This window comes from Haliotis asinina, chromosome 11 (genome assembly GCF_037392515.1).
Source record: "Haliotis asinina isolate JCU_RB_2024 chromosome 11, JCU_Hal_asi_v2, whole genome shotgun sequence".
NCBI lineage: Eukaryota > Metazoa > Mollusca > Gastropoda > Lepetellida > Haliotidae > Haliotis > Haliotis asinina.
Genome location: NC_090290.1, coordinates 17,550,142 through 17,575,733, shown reverse-complemented (window position 1 = coordinate 17,575,733; position 25,592 = coordinate 17,550,142). Strand labels below are relative to the sequence as shown.

At 43.8% G+C, this 25,592-nt stretch overlaps 1 protein-coding gene across 1 annotated transcript in view; it reads left to right on the top strand.

Moving 5' to 3' along the window:
- The window catches only part of LOC137255319 (ankyrin repeat domain-containing protein 50-like), a 38,081-nt gene extending 12,717 nt beyond the window's left edge, over positions 1–25,364 (top strand). Inside the window, exon 2 of the mRNA XM_067792770.1 lies at positions 23,512–25,364. Coding sequence (XP_067648871.1) covers positions 23,512–25,364 — 1,853 coding nt within the window. The remainder of the gene's footprint in view (positions 1–23,511) is intronic.
- The last annotated feature ends 228 nt before the right edge of the window (positions 25,365–25,592 follow it).

The following is a 25,592-nucleotide window of genomic DNA, read 5'->3' as shown; positions in this document are numbered from 1 at the left end:
CTATGTGTGCATCTACGCATGTATGTGTCTCTGTATCTATCTGTGTATCTATTTGTGTATCTATGTATCTATTTATGTATCTATGCATCTATGTATATATCTATGTATCTATGTATGCATCCCTGTATGTATCTATTTATCTATATATATGTCTATGTATCAATGCATCTATGTGTGTATGTATGTATGTATGTCCGTGCGTGCGTGTGTGTATGTATGTATGTATGTATCTATGAATGTATCTATGTATGTATCTATGCATCTATCCGTGTATCCATGTATCTATGTATGTATATGTATATCCATGAATATTTTATTTTCAGATTCGGGATTAAAATCTTAAAAACATGAACACCCAAACCTACATTTTTCCATATTTCAGCCTCAACATAGACTTTTTCACGCACGCACGCACATAGATGCATTGATACATAGACAGATATATAGATAAATAGATACATAGATACATACATAGACACATACATACATGCATAGATGCACACATAGAATATATACACGATACATGATACATACATGATACACAGATACATAGAGACAGATACATACATAGATACAGATATAGATACATAGATGCATGCATAGATACATAGGTGCATACATAGATACATACATACATACATACATACGCATGCATGCACGCACGCACGCACGGACATATACATACATAGACACATACATGATACATGATATATACATACATGATACACAGATACATAGGTACATAGGTACATAGATACAGAGATACATACATAGATACAGAGATAGATACATAGATGCATACATACATGCATGCATACATGCGTGCATGCATACATACACACATACATACATACATACATACATACATACATACATACATACATACATACATACATACATACATACATACATAAAGAAATTCAAATTCAGGATTCGAATCCCGATTGTGAACAAAATATTCAACTTCGGGATTCGAATCCCGAATCCGTTTCTAACTTCATGTACCTATAAAAGGTTGCGAAGAAAGTTGTTTGGTAGGATATGTTGTTCATGGGTATACATTTTCAACATATTACATTATATGAATATGCTTTCTTTTCATATATCAAATTCTACACTTTGCAAATCGATATTTATTCTTTTATGTCGTGCATTAATGGTATCAAGATTACAATATTCCTGACTTTTCTTCTTAATCGATTATTTTGTACAATTCAGCCGGTTCGTTGGGGCAGTTTTGGACAAACTGAAGAAGGCGATGAGGTCCAACTTATTTTGAACTACAAAAGCAGTCAATGCCTATTCTACCCCGGTCCTTCGCGCGTCCGAACAAGAGGGATCACTTTGGAAGACATGGGGAAGCGAAGGTCACACTAAGTGTAAGTAAATATATTCGAATCATTTTACATCTTACTTAGGTTGAAATCTTCAGCAAATATTATATTTGAGAGAAATGAAAGTTGATGTAGTTTCTTGAAATGTACACTGACCTTCAAAAGAAATTTAAAAAAGAACACAGTTTACGAAGTGCAGTTTATCCCTAGAAATACACAGCTTAAATAGTTTCAAATAAACATATAGTATAGTGTCAGTGTATGCCCGTGACCCATTATTCAATTTCTTGTCTAACAGAGAGACTCAACATTATTGTTTAGGAAAAGAGTTTTTCATAACACTGGACAATTTGTAGTTCTCTGCACATAATATATATTCTAATATTTAATGTATGTAACGTTCAGAAAAGTTATACCTTTCATCGGAGAATTTCTGAAATAAATAAGGAATGACAGTGCATTCCTAAAAGATGTAACCAACAGTTATTAATTCAACGTCATTGTTTTTGTACGTACGTCTCATATATACTTACGTGAAAAAGATTTTTTTTTGAAATTCCAACCCAAGGTAAGAATGTATTCATGTCATACCATGTCTCTCCTTCTATTCTATCAAATTTCATTACGTTCTGCGATTGAAACTTTAAATTTGTCAATTTTGAAGTGAAATGCTTAGTTTGTAGTTATTGAACCACTTGCTTGTTGGACAGGGGTTTAATTTTATTTTCCCCCAATCAATATTGGGCACATTTCCTTTCTCTAAATATGGATGTGGTTGGCGAATGCTTGTTTGTATTGACAGTTTATTGTCGTCTTAATTTCAGACCCTGGAAAGCAGGGGGAAGGCAGTGACAACGATTGACTGGCCGGAGGAGAATTTCGAAGAAGCAGAAAGTTCTTCCCCGGGAAAAAAGAGCTTCCATTTCTCACACTGGAAAACCAAGCAATATGGACTGATTTACATTGATGAGTAAAGAAAGCATTGATCTGCTATTTATTCCCTTATTGTTTCCATGTCATTTACTAATGTGGACATTCCAAATATCAATTGCTTAATTTGAAATCGTTGGATGTAAGTAAACTCTCAATGAATTTGTGTTTTATTCTGTAATTTGTCATCCTGGAGGTTTTAGCTATATGCAGTTGTATGAAATACCTGATTTGCTACGTGTGCGATACGAAACAATCTCTTTTCTGGAGGAGCGGTAAAGCACCGGCATAATTCAATTTCAGTCTCAGCGAAACTAGTTTGGAAACTACAATAAACTAAAACCTGGAAACCAGCACGATCCTGCTTGGATGAGTGGGTAATTAATCGCACTGTAAACCATCCGAAAATAGTGCAAAAGCAGTTTTAGTTATCATGAAAACCACAATGAAACTCGTTGAAAGTACTTTGGGATACCAAATGAATTGCTGGTTCCATGACGCTTATTCTCAGTTTTAGTGCTCCGAAAACCAGCTTAGTCTTGTAGAGCCCTTATCTCCACAACTGATCCCATATTGTGATTTCAAACTCACTGTCAAAAGTTATGCTCGGAACGTTATGCGAAAATGTCGGGACACCGAAGTAGGAAGAAATAAATTTCATGGACTGAAGCAGACAATTGGTTGTACCTACTTGGTTTGTCAGTTAAAACGTAATGGGGTGATTGTGCGACGATGTCGCATGGCCACAGCTAATGACTATCTGCTCAAAACGGATGGGAATGGACATCCCACGTATGTCTCTTGCGACGAACTATTCATCAGATTCTACTTGACTGTGTCGACTTTTCGACTGCAAGGGATTCACACTGTGAAGGGAAAAATCTGAGAGATCCATTTCCCTGCGCGAGCATATATCTCATTGTCAGCTGCTTGAAGGAAGTTGACTTGTACCCTAAACGGACCTGTCAAGGTCGTTGGTAGAATAGACCTTCAGCAACACATGCTTACCATAAAAGGTGACCCTGCTTGTCGTAAGAGGCGACTAACGGGATCGGGTGGTCAGACTCGATGACTTGGTTGACACATGTCATCGGTTCCAAGTTGCGCAGATCGATGGTCATGCAGTTGGTCACTGGATTGTCTGGTCCAGACTCGGTTATTTACAGACCCCTGGGATATTGCTGAGTACTAAACTCACTCACTCACTTGTTGTGTCTGCTGTAGATGACTTGGCCAGGATACAGGAAACTGATTCTGTCCCCACACAATATCCACGGCACATGAATGCTTCACACATTCCACACGCATTGCTTCACTTAACAGAAGGTACTTGAACCGTATCTACTTAAGTTTCTAGTCTGGCTAACATGAATTTAGGTTTAGGTGATTTTCAACCCTAACCAACAATAATAAGAACATTTCCATTCATATCAAATGCAGGTGCCATGAAACGGTTTGTTCTCCGTTTCTGATACACTGATCCATTTTTTGAGTGAAAATGTCAAATTTAAATCTGAGAGATCCATTTCCCTGCGCGAGCATATATCTCATTGTCAGCTGCTTGAAGGAAGTTGACTTGTACCCTAAACGGACCTGTCAAGGTCGTTGGTAGAATAGACCTTCAGCAACACATGCTTACCATAAAAGGTGACCCTGCTTGTCGTAATTGGCGACTAACGGGATCGGGTGGTCAGACTCGCTGACTTGGTTGACACATGTCATCGGTTCCAAGTTGCGCAGATCGATGGTCATGCAGTTGGTCACTGGATTGTCTGGTCCAGACTCGGTTATTTACAGACCCCTGGGATATTGCTGAGTACTAAACTCACTCACTCACTTGTTGTGTCTGCTGTAGATGACTTGGCCAGGATACAGGAAACTGATTCTGTCCCCACACAATATCCACGGCACATGAATGCTTCACACATTCCACACGCATTGCTTCACTTAACAGAAGGTACTTGAACCGTATCTACTTAAGTTTCTAGTCTGGCTAACATGAATTTAGGTTTAGGTGATTTTCAACCCTAACCAACAATAATAAGAACATTTCCATTCATATCAAATGCAGGTGCCATGAAACGGTTTGTTCTCCGTTTCTGATACACTGATCCATTTTTTGAGTGAAAATGTCAAATTTAGACTGAATTGACTTTCAGTGTCCATCGTAATTATAACACCTTTCGACTTTCACGATTAGTGATCAGCGATCGAAGGTGACGTACTATTAGCTCAAGAGTATAACGCACAAGTACCTGGTCTAAGGTGTGGATAGTTTTTCTTAGCGATTTTGCAGTATTTGTTAATATGCAGGTACCTTGATGATCCCAGGTGCAGATTGATTTGTAGTTTAAGGGCTTTCAAAATTGTACCCATGTGGGGAATCGAGCCCGTCCTGACGAATTTTCACCAATAAGCTACACATGTACAACACGAGCTGTGTATTACATCTGAAAATTGGCCATGGGGTACCTCTGTGTTCTCAGGTGCATCTGGATTTGTAGTATAAGGAAAGGGTAGCTCAGTGGTACATGGTCCTGATAGCATTGGCTGTTGATTGAGTACGGGCAACACAGAAATCTAGTGTTTGAGTGAGTGAGTGATTTAACCTGACGGTAGATAAGTTGTCAAAAGATGCCTCCAGCTCAATGAATTCAGGTTGAATAGCCAGTGTAGTGTTATTTAACAGTGCACTCAGCTATATTCGAGCTGTGCAAATGATGGAGTCTGGTCCATCATAAGAATTTGGAAAAAAGATCGTGCATCAGCCAAGATAGCGAGCCTTGTGCCCAATCACACTGGGTCTCTCTGACAACCAGTCAGACATAGGAATTCCATTCGACGGACCGCTTTTTCATTTATCAACAATATTATAAAGACGCAGGGAACGTATGGCAATGACATATATCTCTGAAACGTTATACATGCAACAAAATCACCACGTTTTTTCTTGTGAAAGTCAGACATGTCTGAAAGGTTCATGTCATTATGGTGATGTCTCGTTATGCATCACACCAATCAGGAATCATGTGACAGGAAGCCCTTTGCTGATAGGAACACGTGGCTCGTACTCTCTGTACATTCATGAGAATTGCTGCAATCTTCTGTATCCTTGTGTTTGCCGTATACCTCGTTACCGTCTCAAAATAGGTACCATATACTGACTGACTACCCAGTGGTAGCTTCCACAGATATTTCTTCAGTTCTTGTGTTCATTGTTTATCAGGCTGTTGTCTGTGAATACAGGCGTTCATGACCTTGTGTTCACTATCTTCCTGATAATAGCGTCCAGACATTGGTGAAATGGGTTTTAACCCTGACTTTGATCCTTAACTCACGGGATAGTGGTTCACCATCTCACAAACGGTGATCGCGTTGGTTCTCAAACATGGCACCGACTGACCGTGTGAACCTACTCCTGAAATTAACGGCTTTTCTAATGTTTGTGTTTTCAACATCAAGCACGAAGCAGTGTACGCCTAAGAAGGGTCATTGGGGCGGTTATGTTATCAGGAACGTTGGTATCAAGCTGTGTCAACTTAAATGTGCTGAATATGGTCAATGTTTGAGCATTGAATATAATATTGCGACTCTAACCTGCCGTTTATCAAGAACTGAATCAAAGATCAAGAAGAAGGAAGGGTATGTCATTCTTGCAAGGGATCATTCCCAGGTAAGTTAAAGTGTCTAAAAGCCTATCCATAACGATAAGACATCCATACTGAATTCCTACTAATCGTCACCAGGTGTTACTCGGTTAATTTCAAATATTGATTTTGAAGAGCGTGAAATCAGTTGTTTAACCTAAAACGTTAATGAAAACATAATATCTAAAACCGGGCTTGCAGCTGTCAGTAGTAGAGTTCGTATGTTAAGTTGACAGGACATGCTCTGACGCCTTTAACAGAACATTCTCGATTTTAACTCAAGATGCGAGTTTCAAGGGTGGAGCTGGTGAAATATTACTTCATACATGCAACATATGTCATATTTGGGATTTCACTTTCTCAGTAAAGTACAAATTCTTTAGTAGTATAGGGAATGATAGTTCTGGCTCACTTTCAAGAAATGTCTCTACAAAGCCTTGTTTACTAAATAAGGCTTTGGTTGGGTCATTAGCTCTTGCTACTATTACCCCTACTACAAAAAAGTTGGCGGTAATTACTGTGCCTTGGTAGGAGGTAACACTGTGCCGTACGGTACGATCAATAATTCTTCTCTTACAAACCCCCTACCCGGCCCACCCCTCAAGTAGTACAAGTTAGGTTCGTCGGCTTTCATATCCACTTTATCTATGTTGTAAGTTTTGACTGACCATATAGGATCGGTGGCTCGCTTACGGCTATCGCCCTCGTGTTCCCCTATGTTATGTTTATATCGATGAAACAGTTTAACGTGAACCGCCTACGATCTCTTTGGTGTTCATAATAAAGGCTTGCTGGGCTTTTTGTATCCCCTGTTCTATGTACTTTTTTTTCTCGTCCTCGCTGATAGCAGACTTACGAGACTTGGACCGAATATCTTGTTTCATTCCGTTATATTTTTTGAGTTCAGATAGGATTGAACGAAACTCCTCTTCTGAGATCTTACTGTCAGAGAGTGCCGTGGAAATTCGCTCACTCACTGTGTTGAGCTTTGCTTCGGCCAGAACCCTGATCTCGTCGTGTTTCAATGCCTTACGATTAAGTCTGCGTGATACTAACTTAAGCGCCAACCCTACCAACCCTGTCACCCCAGCCGTTATTTCAATACCTAGCACTATAGGTGCAGCCACGATGGTAGCCAACAACCCAACGCCTGCCGCCCCTAGTCCCATGCTGGTTGCCATAAGGGTAGTGTCAGCCCCGTCCACGATATTGAAAGCTCTATTGTACTTTTTACATAGAGCTTTCCGCGTGTCACGGTCTTGTTCTAGTTGACGTTTCACATCACATAACTGCCTCAAGCGGAACCCATCTACGGTTTCCAGCGTCTTCGCTACTTCCTCTACGACTGGGTACAGACCCATCTATAATATATATTTTGAAAAATATTTTAATTGGGTTTCAGTTAATATTTCACGAATGAATTTGAAGCCTACAAGGGATAGATCATAATTAAGGATAATAGGTGTGAAGCCAATAGACTTTTCTGTTGTAATAAAAACCCCAGGGAGGCTTATTAAGCGGTTTATAGGACCCGTGGGGGCATCCCGTTGTATAACAATACGGCAATATTGACCTACGTGTTCGTTATACCAGTGTATTGTCAACCCGTGTAAAATTTGGCGTCCTTTCGAGGAGTTTTCCTGGTTAAAATACGTAAAGACGACTTCTATGATGATTGTGTAGAGGTAGTCTAGTTGATTAAGATGCTCCTTGGGTAAAAAAAACTTACTGCTAAATGTTAATTTACTTTCTGTGTCAGAACTTAACCTACTTTTTTCTCCAACATAAGACTCTATCGAGATTGTTGCGTTATTCTCCGTAATGAAATCCCCGGGCAAGGTACCGTTATTCCTAATCTTAGAGATGTACCCCCCCTTTTCTTCTTTTAATGTGATATAAGGTGAGGTGATTGTTAAGTTGATCATCCATTTAGGCTCTTTTAAATCTGATAACGACACCCGTCTGTACACGTTGTCTTTGAAGTGCAGGATGTAGAATTCATCTTCCTCACCAGGCTGATCGAATCCCTCTGTATCTCCCAGGTCGTTAAGCGTAGTGTTGGGTCGATGACTGGTCATTATTATATTATTATGATATAATTTCCAACTGATTTTTTGATAATAATTCAGGGGTTAACTTCATACTCATGAAGTGTATGTTGTCAGGCAGGAAGATATTGATTAGTGATATCTTGTTTTCCACGATCACGTTGACCCCCTGCAGACTGGTCTTGGAGTCGACACCCACCCGCACGTAAACGTTGCAAACTTGATACTGGTGTCGTTTCACCCACCCGAGTTTGATCCCCTTCACGATCTCGACATCATTCCCCGATGGTTCCCCTAGGTAGACTTTGATGATCAGTGTTGAGTTTGCCGGTAGATCCTCTAGTATAGTGACCACACCTTCGAATTCAGACACCAACTGCAATTTCACGTTTTGTATGGCTGGTTTACTCGATAGCATGTGGGCTGCTATAGTGTTGACTGGGCTGACGACTATGCTACGTCTCTGAGTTGGGACGTAAGCCACGAGCAGGGTTCCATTGTTCACGACTTTGTTTAGGTGGTTGTCTTTGTTATCAGTGAACACGTAGGGGGAGACGAGTCTAATATTGATAAACCAGTTGTTATCGGGTAACAACACCCACTTGTCATCTTCGGTGAAGACGAGCATATATGGTTTGTTTTGGACGACGGTAGTGCTCTCAACATCGTCTAAGTCGAACAGTTTACCCCCGAACGATGGGTATATTACCCAATTATTATCACCGGTGTTGACAAGGGCGTACTTAGTGTTGACTGTTGCTCTTGTGGTATCTACTATATCACTTAGGGTTCCACCGGAGGGGATTTCAACGCGTTTGTAAATGTTGTTTTTCAGTTGCAAGGCGTATGATTTACCATCTACTCCGGGAGCGTCGAAACCGCGTGTGTCTCCGAGGTCGGAGATCCCGATATTAACGCATTTTTTCACTCCGACCCTTGTGCACTGGTCATTTTACATGAAGCGTTAAGCTGAGGTATCCTATATTTACAGGATTATGATTTATATCTAACACCGATATTGTCAGCTCAGGTATGTTGCCCTGGGTTAATCTCTTATACTGCCGTGGTGAAAACGACTCGGTTCTACCGTCGTTGAATTTCTCAGTTTTCACCGGCACTGCTCTCAGTATAGTGGAAGGGTGACCTCCTTGAATGTTGTACGTTGTGCTCACCTGATCGAGATGAATGTACAGCTCTCGGTACGGTACTAGGTCGGGTAACTTCGTGCCTGTGACGGTTGTTGTTGGTTTTATCTCGTCAGGAGACATACCGAGTATCCTCGCTAATGGTCGGCCGAGCCTCAAGGAGGTTCTTCCGTTGTTGATTAACACCACTGTACCGTTTGAGTCGTTCATCTTGAGTTCGGCTCCCAGGGGTTTGAAGACCTCGTCGTTTAGAGAGCACACGCTGTAGTAGCCGTCAGTTATCTGGCTGCGAGTTCCACTGACGAACAGCTTATTGTTGCTGATATTAATGTTAGTCCATTGCGGTAGGTAGGTGATATCGCAGAGTGCGACTTCGAGTTGACCTGACGTGTTATCGATCGCGTGCGTCAGCTGAACGGCCTCACCGCTCGTTATTCCTGGAAGTGTTATGTACATGTTAGAGTATATATGCTCATTATATAATAGTTTCAAATGTTTTACCCTAAACTGGACGTAGATTTCTCCCCCATGAAGATCGTGGTTGCTCCTGGGTTGTATTTCAATGCCCAGCTTTTAGATGTGTTCGATAAGTATAAGCTTTCGGTGACTAACATCAAGGCAGTCCACGCTTGGTTCAACAACCCTATGCAGTTCTGGCAGAATCAATTCAACTTTGCCGTGTGGTGCGCTACAACGGGGTGTGGTGTGACATTGGCCGACACTCGGCGTGGACCGCTGAGTCAGTCTGTGTTCAAGTTCCACGTGTACTACCAGGTCAGACGTATCCTTAAAGAGATCAGCGCCCCCCTCCCACAGGACAAAGCGTGGGACGCAACAAACAACCCGTACGATAGACGGGTCTACGAACGTATTTGCAATGAATTCGAAATAAACCCAAAGACGGATTGGCGTTTGCCGGGGCCGAACCACGGGTTGGGTATTCCTTATGATGGCGCGCGACCAGTGAAAGAAGTCAGTGATGATTTACTGAAACGAGATATACTACGCCAGGACTTTGCTTTGTCGAGTAATGAATGGAGGGATGATCGTATGAACTTTAAAGGTGGTGTTGCTTTCACAGTCCAGAAAGTGGAGCAGTCAACCGCAGACGGGTGGAAAATGTTCATGCTGGACACGTCGAAAGGATTCACTCGTGCCGGGGTAGTCAGGTTGAACGACTCGATTCGAACGTACGTGTGGGCGCTGTTGGGTGCGCAGTCGATGACGCGTTCCAACATCCTCGGTAAGGGAACTGCTTACGACGCTCAGAAACAGTTCGTTGCCAACGTTGAGGATGCTATTAATTCTCCAGTTGATCTCCCGCGGGCCATCGAACGCTACCAAAATGTGTTAGAATACGCCAGATAGAAAGTTAATTACGTGTTCGGCGTGGGGTTGTACATGGCTCCGAGTGATATGCAACTGAGAATAAAAAAAGTGGTGGGTTATAACAACAAAATAGTCATAGCCACGGCGGACCAAAAGTTGGGTATCAACCCCGATATTAACACCCCCTATATCCCACACATCCCACCACGTGAAACGGGTATAGTGGAGCCACCCCCGGAGTCTAAAGTTCATGTACCCCATATACATGTGGGGGGACCCCCCTATCAGCAGCATATTGATAATAAAACAGCCCTAGTGGTTGGTGGGGTAACTTTGGGACTTATTTGGTTAAAGATTTCTTAGCCGCTACGTACACCAGACCCGCCACGGCGACGATGGCTGCCCACAGGTTTTGACTGAGCCACATGGCAGTTTTAGACAGAGCGCTCAACAACCACGAGACGATGCTACCCAGGATGCCGGGAAGGGCTTCGGCGGCTTTACCAGCCAGTTTAGCTAGGCCTTCCCCGAGTTTTTTTATCCAGTCTTTAACACCACTTGGAGTTCCCCCGCCGGCAGGTGTGGGGGTTCCCCCTGTCAGTGACACCACCAGGGTTGATATAATGAAACCCAATGCAGTCAGAATGCTGGCGATGGTGATCCCTTGCTCCCGGAATAATATCCGAATCCTGTTGGCTAAAGTTGTATCCTCATTCAGTATTCTATCGATTGTTTCCCGAATACGACTGATCTGGGATCGAAGCTGTTCACGATTCGAGGAAGCGGCTTCCAATCGTGTACGTCTCTCGTCTTCTAAATCACGTATTCGTTCATTGATACGCCGCTTCATATCATCGTTTTCAGTTTCGTTGAGTTTGGTTTTTTCCCTAGCGATGTGCTCGTCGATTTCGTTCAGTTTCCCCATGTTGTTCACGAGTTCTCCACGCACGCGTTTCACGGCTTCGTCTAAGCCGCGCAGTTCCCTTACCGGAAAGTCAAACCCCGGTAACGGTTTGTCCCAGTAGGTGCTCAACAGTTTTTCTATGCTGTCCGAGGCTTCTGTAGCACGCTGTGGTGTCATTTCATCTCTAATGGTGAGGTGGGATCTGGTAGCTTGCAGATCTTCTTTAACGGCCTTAGGTATTGCACCACCGTAATCATTCATGTTTAGATTTTTACGGATAAATTCGACACCATGGCGGCTGGCTAGAGTTGACAAGGCCAGTGGTTTTTTATTGCTCTTGTTAAAGAGGTCAACCCCTGGGTCAGACTTAAGGCGTAGAACACCCTTTGTATCAATAAAAAAATTCTTATGGTATCGACCCTGTGGTTCAACGTAGTTTTTATCTCTTCTTAAACTTTCGTAATAATCATTTACCGTTGTTTCCAAGAGTTCTTGGTTCAATGGTGAACTAGTAAATGAGGTCTCCTGCTCATCATCGAATGCCTGGCCACTAGCGCCCGGTATCTCCGTCATATCTATGTCTTCATCCATTAGTATTAAAAATATATTTCTTTTATATAACAATGTACGGCAGAAAATTAGATCCTTTCAGAAGATTGAGAGAGCCATTAGGAGCCAGAGCCGTGCGACAGTCGGTGACCATCACCAACAATCCCAGCAAGATAGACCAGAATCAAACTCTGCTGGTTAGATTTCCAAATCTTGGTGAGAATGACCTCATTGTACCAGGCACTGTTCGACTGGCGTTCAATATCACGTTGACCTCCGACAACGACAAACGCGAGCTAGTGCGGAACGTGGGTCGAGCTATCATCAAGAAAACGACCGTCAAAATCAGCGGTAACGAGGTGTTGAGTATCGACGACAGCGACGTGTTTCACTGCTACAAGGATCTCTGGAAAAGCGAGAGAGAACGAGTCAATGATGTGTACCAGGGCATCAGCAAATCAACCCGGGCGCGCATAGGATACGTCTTCACGCAAGACCAGCAAGACAAGCTATCGGACGGTGAAAAGGCCATCGCTCTAGCATACGGGAATCGATTCTGCGTGCCGCTCGACTTCGAGTTGCTCACGGGACACGCGCCGTTTTACCAGGCCGCGCTGGGTGATAGGCTCGAATACGAGCTCACGTTTAACGACTATAGCAAAGTAGTGCGTACGCCGAACGGTGATGAGGCCAGTTATACCATAGACAACATCTCTCTGGAGTTCGACATGGTCACTAGCCCGGAGCTGGCCAGGCAGGTTCGAAGCCAGTACTCTGGGAAGATGGCTATCCTGTACGATCGCGTACTGAGGCATAGATCAGTCGTGCGAGATAAGAGCGACACTGTGTGGAATATCAACCTGAACGTGCCGGCGCGATCGATGAAAGGTATCCTGGTCGTCCCCGTGGAGGATTACGATCCATTCCGGAGGGACAGCGAGAAGTTTTTCAACCCCGAGATTGAAAAGGTGGAAGTGACCATCGAGGGCGTGCCCAACCAGCTGTTCAGTCATGGTATGAGACCACACCAGCAGTGGGATGAGATAAAAAAGCTACCAGTGGGGGATTATATAACAAAGGACCTGGACCTCGGCTCCGTGCAGATCGGTGAATACCTGACCACCAAGTACGCCCTATGGTTGGACATGCGATCCACGGATGATGATAAACTGCACGGTAGCGGGCGCCGTATAGATAACGGCAGCGAAGGGATAACCATCCAGATTACTAAGAAGGCTCAAACCGCTGGTAAGTTGAAATTATATCTGTACGTTATTATGGACGCGCAACTTAATATAGACAATGGGAGATTCGTGCAAGCCATCTACTGATGGGGGGTACCCCCACCTCCCCACTGACCCACACTGTGCCATAGTGTGCGGGCAGACTGGCTGTGGGAAGACCGTTTTCGTGTTGGATATGTTGGAGGGTTACTACAAGGATGTTTTCGATAACATCGTTATCATGTGCCCTACTCTGAGCATGAATAAAACGTACGCGCGACCTTGGGTGATGACGGACCCGGACGTACACAAAATCGACCCTGGAACACGTCTGCAGGACTGGTTGAAAGCTCTTCACGAGAAATTTAAAGGGGAACCGACGCTGTTCATACTGGACGACTGCAGCGCTAATCGCGAGATAACAAAAAAGAGAGACATGCTATCGTACCTGGCCTTCTCCGGCCGGCATGCAAATCACAGCGTCTGGGTGCTAACGCAGAAGTTCAACTCGGTGTTGAAAGACCTCAGGGAGCAGACGCGATGGGTGGCCTTATTTCACTGCAAGGACAGGGATTCGTTCGAGGAGTGTTTGAGAGAGAACGATGTGATGAGTAAATTAGAACGGGAACGGGTGAAGAAACAGCTCGCTGAAACTAAACACGCTAAGCTCGTTCTAAAAACCGACCAACCAGTAGCATATATAGTATGCTAAAGCTAAGCTAAAGCTAAGCAAAGCTAAGCAAAGCTAAGCTAAAGCTAAGCAAAGCTAAGCATATAGCTATGATATTTGAAGTATTTGTCGTGTGCAACTTAACCTTCATTTCTCTGTGTTTTGTCTGCATCGGGTATTATATAGTTAAAACTAAATCTTACTTGTTATATTATAAGATGGAGTGTGAGGAATTGCTCGAACAATTGTCTGTGGAGGGTTCCCCCACTGGGGATTCCCCCAAGCGAGAGAAACTGGTGGCGTTGGCTGTTGGCGGTAAAGCCAAACATTACTTTGGAGACTACACCCCGGATAAAATTCACAAAATGTCAGCCGAAGAAATCGATAAGCTATACGCTAGATACGAGTCCCGGCTCGGAGCAGAAATGACAAAGACAATAGGATCGGCTATGACCCAGATATACACCGGTATTGTATCACACTTCCTTCCCATTCCACCAGAGCGCCGACTTTACCTGTGGGAGGACCTCGAGAAAGACCCTTTTATCGAACACGCCGTGAGCTCTATCAGCTGCGGGCTGTACCACAAATATGGTATGTTGTTGGCTCCAGTGACGGCGGCGATTATCACGGCAAAACATTGTCAATTTGAGAGAAAGAATAATAATAATAGTATAGATGGATGCTGCACAGGAGGTACCCCCAACAGTGGAGGAGACCCCTTCACAGGAACCAGTGAGGGAAGTGACCAGGCAGAAGAATCCTAAGAGAGTAGCTGCCGGTAAAAAACGGTGGTGTAACCAACATAAAGTGACCACCCCAACCCGACTGTTGTTGGCTGTAGGCGTAACTGCTGCCGTGGTTATAACATGGTTATACGTGGGGGTACCCTCCCACAGTGAGGGAAACTCTGGGGGTACCCCCACGCCGCCGGCAGGCCCCACTGTCGACCCGCATATCATGTTATAATTTTAATATTTTATATCATATACATAATGTCTGAGGGGAAAACGTTCGTCAACGACGCATACCACGCCACAGTGGTCGCCAGTCTAGCCGTAGGGTACGCTCGGTTGACTAAAATGGTGCTTAAACAACCAACTATCAAGCTAGATTTCAACCTGCAGGATATGGGTATGCTCATAATGAACCTTGGTATGGCGATGGCCACAAAAGACATCCTAGTAAAACAAGGAATAATACCTGATAATATAATGAAATAAATATAGGGATGGCCACGATAGCTATGATGGTCGGTGGGGCGTTAGTGAATGCCCTGGCATTTTCCGGGAGTAATTTCCTCTTCTCGAAACTACGAGATGATCACGCGGCTGAAATACAGGAAGAAAGGAAGCGACACGATCTCGCTACTGAGAAATTACAAAGAGCACAGGCCGAGTACGCTAAAAAACGCCTCCAGAGGATCGATTTTATTAATGAACAACTCCAGCGTGAAAACCATGCCGTTCAAACATTCAACGATGTTGATGAAGCAATGAAAGAATACTACCTACTAACTGGTAAACAATTGGAACCGCTCAATAAACCCACACTCGCTCAGTACTACACACCATCCAAGGGACAAATGAATCGTGAACTGGGCTTCATAGTGTTGGGTATAGCAGCTACTGCGTTGATTGCGAAGCAATTAAATTAAAATACCTATATAAGTAAACATGAGACCCGCTCCATACCGATGCGAATATATACTTATGGGGAAGACCGAGGCCTGTGGTAGGAAATGCAGGAATCAGGGGTTCTGTTGTTTCCATATGGGAAGTCCTAACTACACGTGTTCTGTGTGTGGTATCGGGGTTAAAGGACACTACTGTCTATGTAAAGCTCACGGAGCGAACGTAGTCAGACATCAACTCATCTACGAGAATAAAAAAGGCTACATAAAAGAACGTAGGCGACTGCTCAAGATAGACTCCAGTGTGTGAAAGGGTTACCTCCCCTTACTGTGAACCAATTAGACATTGGTTCTCTTAGGTGTAAACACGATGTCTACTGTAAGCGAGCTTAAGCGGGTCGCAAAACAGAGAGGTGTGATCGGGTATTCTAGAATGCGGAAGTCAGCATTGTTGAGATTACTAGGTTTAGAAGCCCCTCCTACAGTAAAACAATTAAAAGCTCAAGCAAAACAGCTTGGATACACGGGTTATTCAAACCTGGGGAGAGCCGGGTTAACCGCATTGTTATCACATGCCCCCGTAGCAAAACCTCCCACTGTAAAACAACTGAAAGTCGAGGCACACGATTTGGGTTTAGGCGGGTATTCCCGTATGAGAAAACCACAGCTTTTAGAATTATTACGACAGAATAGAGCTATTGACCTACAGTTCGTGCGCACTGAGCGCGCTGTAGGCAACTATTTGAGAGGTTGGCGCATGCACGTTGATAGAAACATAGACATTACAGATATCAAGCCTCTGATAGCTGATAAGGTCAACCAGGAACTAAATAACCTAGGAAGTATCAAGTTTCAGATCACAGTGAAAATGTCGCTCGATAAGCAGGTTGGGAGTACCACTGAATATGTTCAGCCTTACTTCCGAGGTCAACAAGAGGTCGCCACACATACAGAGACCATTGATACATCAATCGATACCAGTTTTCAGCAGATACGAGAATACCTAGAACGCTACACACACTTGGGGTCCGGGTGGGCTGTAGATAAAATCGATAATGTCTATCTAGACATAGCTAACTACGTGCCGTTCAGAGGCAGGTCATACCTAGCCTTGCCTCCCTACTATAGGAACAAACATGCCATAGTAAACGTTAAGAATAGAGGAAACGATTGCCTGAGGTTAGCTATCAGGTCAGCCTTATTTCCAGCTGGCAAGAATTCAGATAGGTTTTCTAGCTATCCCCAAGACGATGGGCTCAACTGGGATGGTATAGATGAACCCACCCCAATATCCCAGATCACTAAAGTAGAAAAACAGAATAATCTGGCTATAAATGTCTTTGGGCACGAAGGTAACACAACAATAGTACACAGGGTCAGCCCGGTGAAGGATCGCCAAGTTATCAATATATTCATGATCCAGCGAGGTGAAAAGTATCACTACACGTGGATAAAACATCTCAGCCGGTTGTTGCACGACCAGTCGAAACACGTTGGGGAAAAACACTTTTGTGTACGATGCCTACACGGTTTCAGTCGAGCTGATTTATTAGAATCCCACCGGGATGATTGTCAAGGTGTGGGGCAGACGGCCATACGAGTCGACATGCCTAAGGAAGGTGAAAATATCCTAAAATTCAGTAACCACAAGAACCAAATGTCTGTGCCTTATATCATATACGCCGACTTCGAAGCCTTAGTGGCTGCCGCCGGCGAGGCTCCCAGTGGTAGCTTCACCCACAAGACACAAGAGCATAAAGCCTGTTCGTTTGGATACATTGTCGTCCGTTGTGACGGGGAAACGAAAGCTCCGGTAGTGTATAGGGGCCCTGACGCGGCTGAAAGGTTTCTAAAGTGTTTGCAGGAGGAAGAAAAAATTATTAGGAATGCATTGCATAAAATCGCTCCCATGCGTCTGACCCGAGTCGACAGGCTAGCCCACGCTAGTAGCACTAACTGTCACGTGTGTGAATCACCACTTAACGGTGATTCGGTGAGAGATCACTGTCACATAACTGGTAAGTATAGAGGCGCCGCTCACAACGCGTGCAACCTCAAGCTTAAAATCAACCCTAAGACAATAAACATCCCCGTTGTCTTTCACAACTTGAGAGGGTACGACTCACACTTGATCATGCAGGCCATCGCGAAAATCGATGGTAATATAACGTGCATCCCCAACAACATGGAGAGATACATCTCCTTCAGCTTAAACGGACTTAGGTTCATTGACTCGTTTCAGTTCCTCCTGTCGTCACTCGACAGTCTGGTCAAGGCCAACAATACCTTCCCTATCACCGATCGATACACAGACGCCGAGACTAGACCCCTGCTTATGAGGAAGGGTGTGTACCCCTATGAGTACATGGATAGTTGGGCCAAGTTCACCGAGACCAGACTACCCCCTATTGACTGCTTTTATAGCAAGCTGAATGAGGCGTCCGTCTGACGAGATGATTACTCGCACGCGACTAACGTATGGAATAAACTGGGTTGTAAGAACCTGGGTGATTATCACGACCTGTACTTGAGGACAGATGTACTGCTGTTAGCCGACGTGTTTGAAACGTTTAGGCGGACATGTTTCAAGCAGTATAAACTCGACCCCGCATGGTATTACACCAGCCCAGGTCTGTCGTGGGACGCCTTGCTTAAAAAGACCGGAGTTAATTTGGAATTGCTCACAGATTACGACATGCACCTATTCATTGAGAAAGGTTTGCGAGGTGGGATTTCCATGGCATCCAAACGATACGCGAAAGCAAATAATCAATACGTGAAAGGTTACGATCCTAACAAACCAACCAATCACATTCTCTACCTAGACGCAAACAACCTGTACGGCTGGGCCATGAGCCAGTATCTACCTACAGGGGGATTCGAATGGGTACCACACGTTGATGTTATGGGGGTTGCACCAGATTCAAACAAAGGGTATATCCTCGAGGTTGACTTAGAGTATCCCAAGGAATTACACACATCGCACAACAGCTACCCCCTGGCCCCCGAACGTATGAGGGTTAACCCAGACTGGATGTCTGAGTACCAACATAACTTGTCAGGTGGGTGTGTGACAGACGTTGAAAAACTCGTGCCTAACTTAATGAATAAGACCAAGTACATCGTTCACTATCGCAACCTACAGCTGTACCTGTCGTTGGGTATGAGGCTGACCAAAATACACAGGGTGCTCATGTTCGACCAGAGCCCATGGATGGAGCCCTACATCAGAATGAACACAGACCTACGAAAAAAAGCCACCAGTGATTTTGAGAAAAATCTCTACAAGCTCATGAACAACTCGGTGTTTGGTAAGACTATGGAGAACCTGAGGAAACGCGTGACCGTGAAGCTGGTTCGGTCGAGTGAGGAAGACAAGCTCAGGAGATTGATAGCCAGTCCGGCATTCAACCGTAGTAAGATATTCACAGACAACCTGGTTGCCCTACACATGAAGAAAAGTCACATAAAATTCAACCGACCTGTTTACGTGGGGATGAGCATCCTCGATTTATCCAAACACCTGATGTACGACTTTTACTACAACGAGCTCAAGAAACAGTACGGCGACAGGTGTGAAGTGCTGTACACTGACACTGATTCCCTGCTGATGGAGATTCGAACCGAGGACGTGTACGAGGACATGAAAAAACACCTTGATTTATACGACACCAGCGACTACCCTAAGACCCATGCCATACACAGTACAGTAAATAAAAAGGTCCTAGGTAAGATGAAGGACGAGTGTGCTGGCACGCCCATAGCTGAGTACATAGGTTTGAGACCTAAGATGTACTCCATACTGAAAGCCGACAATAGTGAGATCCGGAAGGCTAAGGGGGTTAAGAAGTATGTGGTGAAACAACACATCAAACACGCCAGATTCAAGGAAGCCCTGTTCAAGACCCGTACCTTTAGACATAAAATGAACACACTTAGAAGTGATGGGCATAAGATATACGGACTGACTATAAACAAGACGTCCCTGTCGCCTATGGACACGAAACGTTGGATAGCTATTGATGGGATAAACACATACGCGTATGGACATGAAAAAATTTGAGGCTATTTACTACAGCCCGCGTGGGTACTGGAAAGGAGCTAGCGCAGTAGATAAGCTAGCTAAACTAGCGCGAGTACCCCCGGAGGAAGCCAAAGCGTGGCTTGAAAAACAAGCCCTGTGGCAGATCTATTTACCGGCACCACGCTACGTGCCTAGAAGGAGGTTCGGTATTAACATACCTAATAGCATTCACCAGGCAGACCTACTGTTCCTACCCCACGATAAGAGGTACAAGTATGCCTTAACCGTAGTGGATGTAGCCAGTCGTTACAAGGAAGCCGAACCCTTGACCACGAAAGATTCGGCCCAGGTAGCCAGAGGATTTGAACGTATATACAAACGCAGCCCACTGACGTGGCCAACAGAGCTGCAAGTTGACCCCGGACGGGAGTTCATGGGTGCCGTGTCACAACTGCTAGCCAAACACGATACAAAGGTCAGGCGTAGCACGGCCGGAGCCCATCACAGCCAAGCCATAGTGGAGAGATTTAATAGGACTTTGGCTGAGCGCTTGTTCGGCTATCAGTATGCTAGGGAGATGGCCACCCCTGGAAAACGATCGACTGAATGGGTCACGAGGTTACCCAAGGTGGTGTCGGCAATCAACCATGAAGTCACCCGTCTCACCGGTAAGAAACCGGCAGACGCTATCAAACTAAAATCAATAGTTGCAGAGTCGGCCGCTCCATTGCGTGGGAAGGAGAAACAGATACCAGATAGGGCTCTAGTGAGGTATCTATACCAGCCGGGGGAACACGAGGGCGATAGCCGTAAGCGAGCCACCGATCCTATATGGTCAGTCAAAACTTACAACATAGATAAAGTGGATATGAAAGCCGACGAACCTAACTTATACTACTTGAGGGGTGGGCCGGGTAGGGGGTTTGTAAGAGAAGAATTATTGATCGTACCGTACGGCACAGTGTTACCTCCTACCAAGGCACAGTAATTACCGCCAACTTTTTTGTAGTAGGGGTAATAGTAGCAAGAGCTAATGACCCAACCAAAGCCTTATTTACTAAATAAGGCTTTGTAGAGACATTTCTTGAAAGTGAGCCAGAACTATCATTCCCTATACTACTTCTTTTATGGTTGAGTCCCATCCGGGATTCGAACCCGCACCCTCAGAGTCAGGCACCTAATCGCCAGCACACAAAGTCAGCCGCCCAGCCCGCTCAGCCACCACTACTTCCACTTTACTGAGAAAGTGAAATCCCAAATATGACATATGTTGCATTTGACCACTTTCTAAATGGCATCGTGTAATTACTTCATACATGTTTACCAGTTTTGAGGAGATTTTAGTCATCGCCAATGAGTGAGTGAGTGAGTGCGTTAATATTTAACATCACATCGGCAGTATTTCAGCCATATCATGACGAGAACATGTTTGACATTGAATTGGAAGATGTGTATTTAATATATATATAAAAACTTGTCGTCAAAGGACATTAAAGTAGGATATCACAGTTACAATTAAAATGGTATAAAAAATTTAAACCAGTAGCACTACTTGGGCAGTCCAATATAAAAACCTGCTATATATCACCAACAACTGGAGGAAGATCACCTTGCTAGGGACCATGGGGACTTACTGTACTTTGGCTACCTGCATGGACCCTAGCTGGATTTATATCAACTGTTCAGCTGCTGGCGATTGTGGTCAAATTTAGTCCGAATCAAAATGACAAAAATACTACATTTAAACAGCAGGTAAATTTAAATTTCCTTTGAATGTTTTGCAACTACGTACCTCTCAGGGGGGACAAAAATTTCATACCCCCTTGAGGGTACAGCCACTAACAATCAAAGTTACAAGTGTAAATAATAAATGAATAATAAAATAATAAAATTGTTATTTATTGTTAAAAAAATATATACCAAATCTAATTCTTTTAAAAAATCAAAGAGTAGACTTACATTGTTAAAAATATCCTTCTTTGTTCGTGATTTGAAATAGCCAGTGAAGGGTGTTGGGACAGCCTCAGTATTTGCAATACTTTGATTTGCCAGCTGGCCATTAGCGCCTGCTACCACCTGCATTTTTCAAAATCTACAGGCCCTGAATTATCTGAAGGCCTATTTTGTCATAATCAATCCAATAAAATAAATAAACAAAACACACAACACTGTACACAATTCCACGCTGTTTCTATAAATGACTCAGCAAAGACTATGGCCCAGAGACAAATGTTTATTTTAGTTAAGACTAGAGTTGCCATTTCTCTGTGCCAGGCGCTGAAATGGGACATGTAACTGCAAGCTATTGTAACATGATGAATCATAGACGGTTATCGGACGTGAATAATAATAATAATAATATGGGAAGGATTCTGGTTGAAAAAAGAATGACAGATAATTCACTAAAGGCCACGGGGGCCTGCAAACATTTGAAACTGCTGGTCCGATGTAGTAACAACTGGCGCTGGGCCTCCGTTATTTAAAAGGATAGCCTTGTGGTTAAAGCGTTCGTTCATCATACTGAAGAACAAGGGTTGATTCCCCACATGGTTAAATGTGTGAATCCCATTTCTTGTATCTCCCACCGTGGTATTGATGGAAAACTGCTGAACGTAGCATAAAGCCACACTCACTCACGCACTACTTGACGATGAAAAGAGAAATATCACACAGATGTCCAAGTGGAGTTGCCCATGGGATGCATGTTTCTAGTTGATATATTCTCTCCCCCGAAACAGTTATGCAATTGGTCACTTGAGTTAGTTGTGTTTTGTTATCGTAAAAGAATTCCAGTTATGTCTAAAGACATTACACATATTTGCGCTTGAACCAGAACATAAGTAGATTTAAGAACAAATAGTAATCAAGAAGGAAGTATGGAGGACAACCTAACATTGTTCTTCTTTGTCTTTGTTCGAGGTCCCGTCTGGTTCCTGTTCATCCAGCATGTGCAGTTTTGGTCATCGATGTTTGAAAACTCCATCTGGAAAAGCTGCCTGTGTACCAGGTAACAGTCATGACATTGTATATTGTCTCTCAGTATACTGCTAAGGCAGTTTTATTATACATATATTATTATTTTTTTCCTTTGTCACAACTGAAGATTGCTTGATATGCTACCTTCCTTACATCTGAGGCCCGTCATGGTTCCGGGGTTGAATAGGCTTGCCTTCAAAGGCGACTATGCTTGTCGTGTAAGAGGCAACTAACGGGATCGGGTGGTCAGGCTCGCTGACTTGGTGGACACGTTTCATTAGTTCCTATTTGCGCAGATCGATGCTCATGCTGTTCATCACTGGATTGTCTGGTCCAGACTCGATTGTTTTACAGACCGCCGCCATATAGCTGGAACATTGCTGAGTCACTCACTCTACTGTAATGAGTATGCCCCATTGCACAAAACAGTTACTGAAGTGTTCACAATCCACGACTGGAACTTTGGCTCCTTCAGCAACCAGCTTAGTCTCCTAATGGTAGACTCCATATGTTCTAAAACATGACAACCTCAAGCTAACACATTTCGACTTAAACTATGTCGAATCCCCAGAATTCCCCAAACTGTGAAATTTGAGATCTCATCCCTCTAGATGATATCTGCCAGTCTCCTCTTGTACTGGCAATCAATTGTCATTAATTCAACAAAACCATGAAGCCTATTTTAGCTTCAGGCACCGACTCAAAAGACGAAACTGGGCCTCAATTACTTTCTGGCACATTATACACGGACGATAATACAAAACATATTCTGTCAGCTGTATTCACATCAGTAAACACCTAACAAATTACCAGCGTTGTATATCCCTGGTATGGTGGTCTACCTTCAGTTGTTGGCGGTCTATAGCCCGTTTTTATCGTGTATCATCCTCTTTAGATAATCTGTTTTAGATTTGATTACTAGCTTTAAATATTTGTCTGGGACAGTCTAGTCGTTTTACTGTCCTTCGTAGACAATTTTTTTACCATTCACTATTATGTATAATATTAATGATTCTCGTCACAATATGACTGAAACATTGCCGATGTGGCGTTAAATATCAACTCACTCACCAACATTGTATAAATATCATTTCTGCAGATGAAAAACATAACTACCCAGAGGCATTTCTACAACATGAAGGTGATAAGCAGGAAACATTTCCCAACAGCCCACTACACGAGGCCTGCAGGAAGGGGAACCTGAGCCGTGTTAGACTGATCCTACACCAGGGTTTGGCCTACGTCAACATCAGAGACGAGAAGCACGGAAGGACACCACTCATGGTGGCAGCACAGGAGGGACATTGCAGAATATTTGACTTTCTTATCAGACAAGGGGCTAATATGTCAGAGGTTGATAATGACTGCAATAACGTCTTGCAATGGGCTTGGAAGGGCGGCCATGTGGGTATGAAGGAGTGTGTACTTCGACAATACAGTATTAACATCAGTGCTAAGAATATGCGTCCCTTGATGCAGGCTGCAATGAAGGGATACAGGGACGTTGCAGAGTTTCTCGTGTCTATAGGAAGTAATGTGTCACAAGTTAATGACGACGGCAACAACGCCCTGCACTTCGCGTGCAGGGGCGGACACTTGGATGTGGTGAAGTATCTACTTTCTCACACGAGTGTTGATATTAACAGAAATGGAAACATGGGAAGGACACCCCTGATGGTGGCCGTTATTTATGGATACAGAGATGTTTGTGAGCTCCTAATGCAAAATGGAGCTGATGTATCACATGTTGATGACAATGGCGACAACGTCCTACACTTGGCGTGCAAGGGTGGACAGATGGATGTGGTAAAGTATCTGCTTTCACAAGCCAGTGTTGATATTAACACAAGAGGAAAAGGTGCATTGACGCCATTAATGGTGGCTGTTACGTATGGACACAATGATGTTTTTAAGTTCCTTATGAGAAATGGAGCTAATGCATCACAAGTTGATGACTACGGCAACAACGTCCTGCACTTGGCCTGTCGTAGCCGAGAGATGGATGTGGTGAAGTATCTACTTTCTCAAACCAGTGTTGATATCAACAGAAAGGGAGACAAGGGAAGGACACCTCTGATGGTGGCTGTAATTTATAAATACAGAGATGTTTTTGAGTTCCTCATGCAAAATGGAGCTGATGTATCACAAGTTGATGACAAAGGGGACAACGTCTTGCACTGTGCCTGCCTTCACGGACAACTGGGTGTGGTGAAGCATCTACTTTCACAAACCAATATTGAAATTAACAGAAGGGGGAAGGATGGAAGGACCCCTCTGATGGTGGCTGTTATTCAGGGACTCAGATATGTTATGGAACTCCTAATTCGAAATGGAGCTGATGTATCACAAGTTGATGAAGAGGGCAACAATGTCCTACACTTGGCGTGCAAGTTCGGACTCTTGGATGTGGTGGAGTATCTGCTTTCTCAAAACAGTGTTGACATTAACACAAGAGGAAGAGGTGCAATGACACCTTTAATGATGGCCGTTGTTTATAGACATAGTGATGTTTTTAAGTTCCTCATGCGAAATGGAGCTGATGTGTCACAAGTTGATGACTACGGCTGCAGCGTCCTGCACCTGTCCTGTCGTGGCCGAGAGATGGATGTGGTGAAGTATCTACTTTCTCAAAGTAGTATTGATATTAACAAAAAGGGAGATAAGGGAATGACACCTGTGATGGTGGCTGTTATTTGTAGATACAGAGATGTTCTTGAGTTCCTCATGCAAAATGGAGCTGATGTATCACAAGTGGATGACAGTGGACACAACATCCTTCATCTTGCCTCTCAGAGTGGACGTGTGGAAATGGTAAATTACATCCTGTCACAGAACCGGGTCGACATTAAAGCCAGGGACAATGGTGGGAAAACGGCAGCCATGATAGCAAAGAGTAGAGGAAAACTTAACGTCTACAATCTTCTTGTTTCGCGGGGTTGTCCAGTGAAATAAGTGTAGCTTGAGTTGATGTCACGCTCCATTACACGTTGGCGGTAACCAGTAGTAGAGGGTAACAGCCGGTAATAGACATTGATGATCTTATTGTGCTGCCTGTTGCTACTAATGCTATTTTATGTTTGTTATCCTTTCTCCATGGAAGCAACGTAAGCCTAACTGAAACGGAGGTAGATAGTCCCGGAGCAGTATGAAAGCTATTAAACATGTTAACTGGGGCTGAAG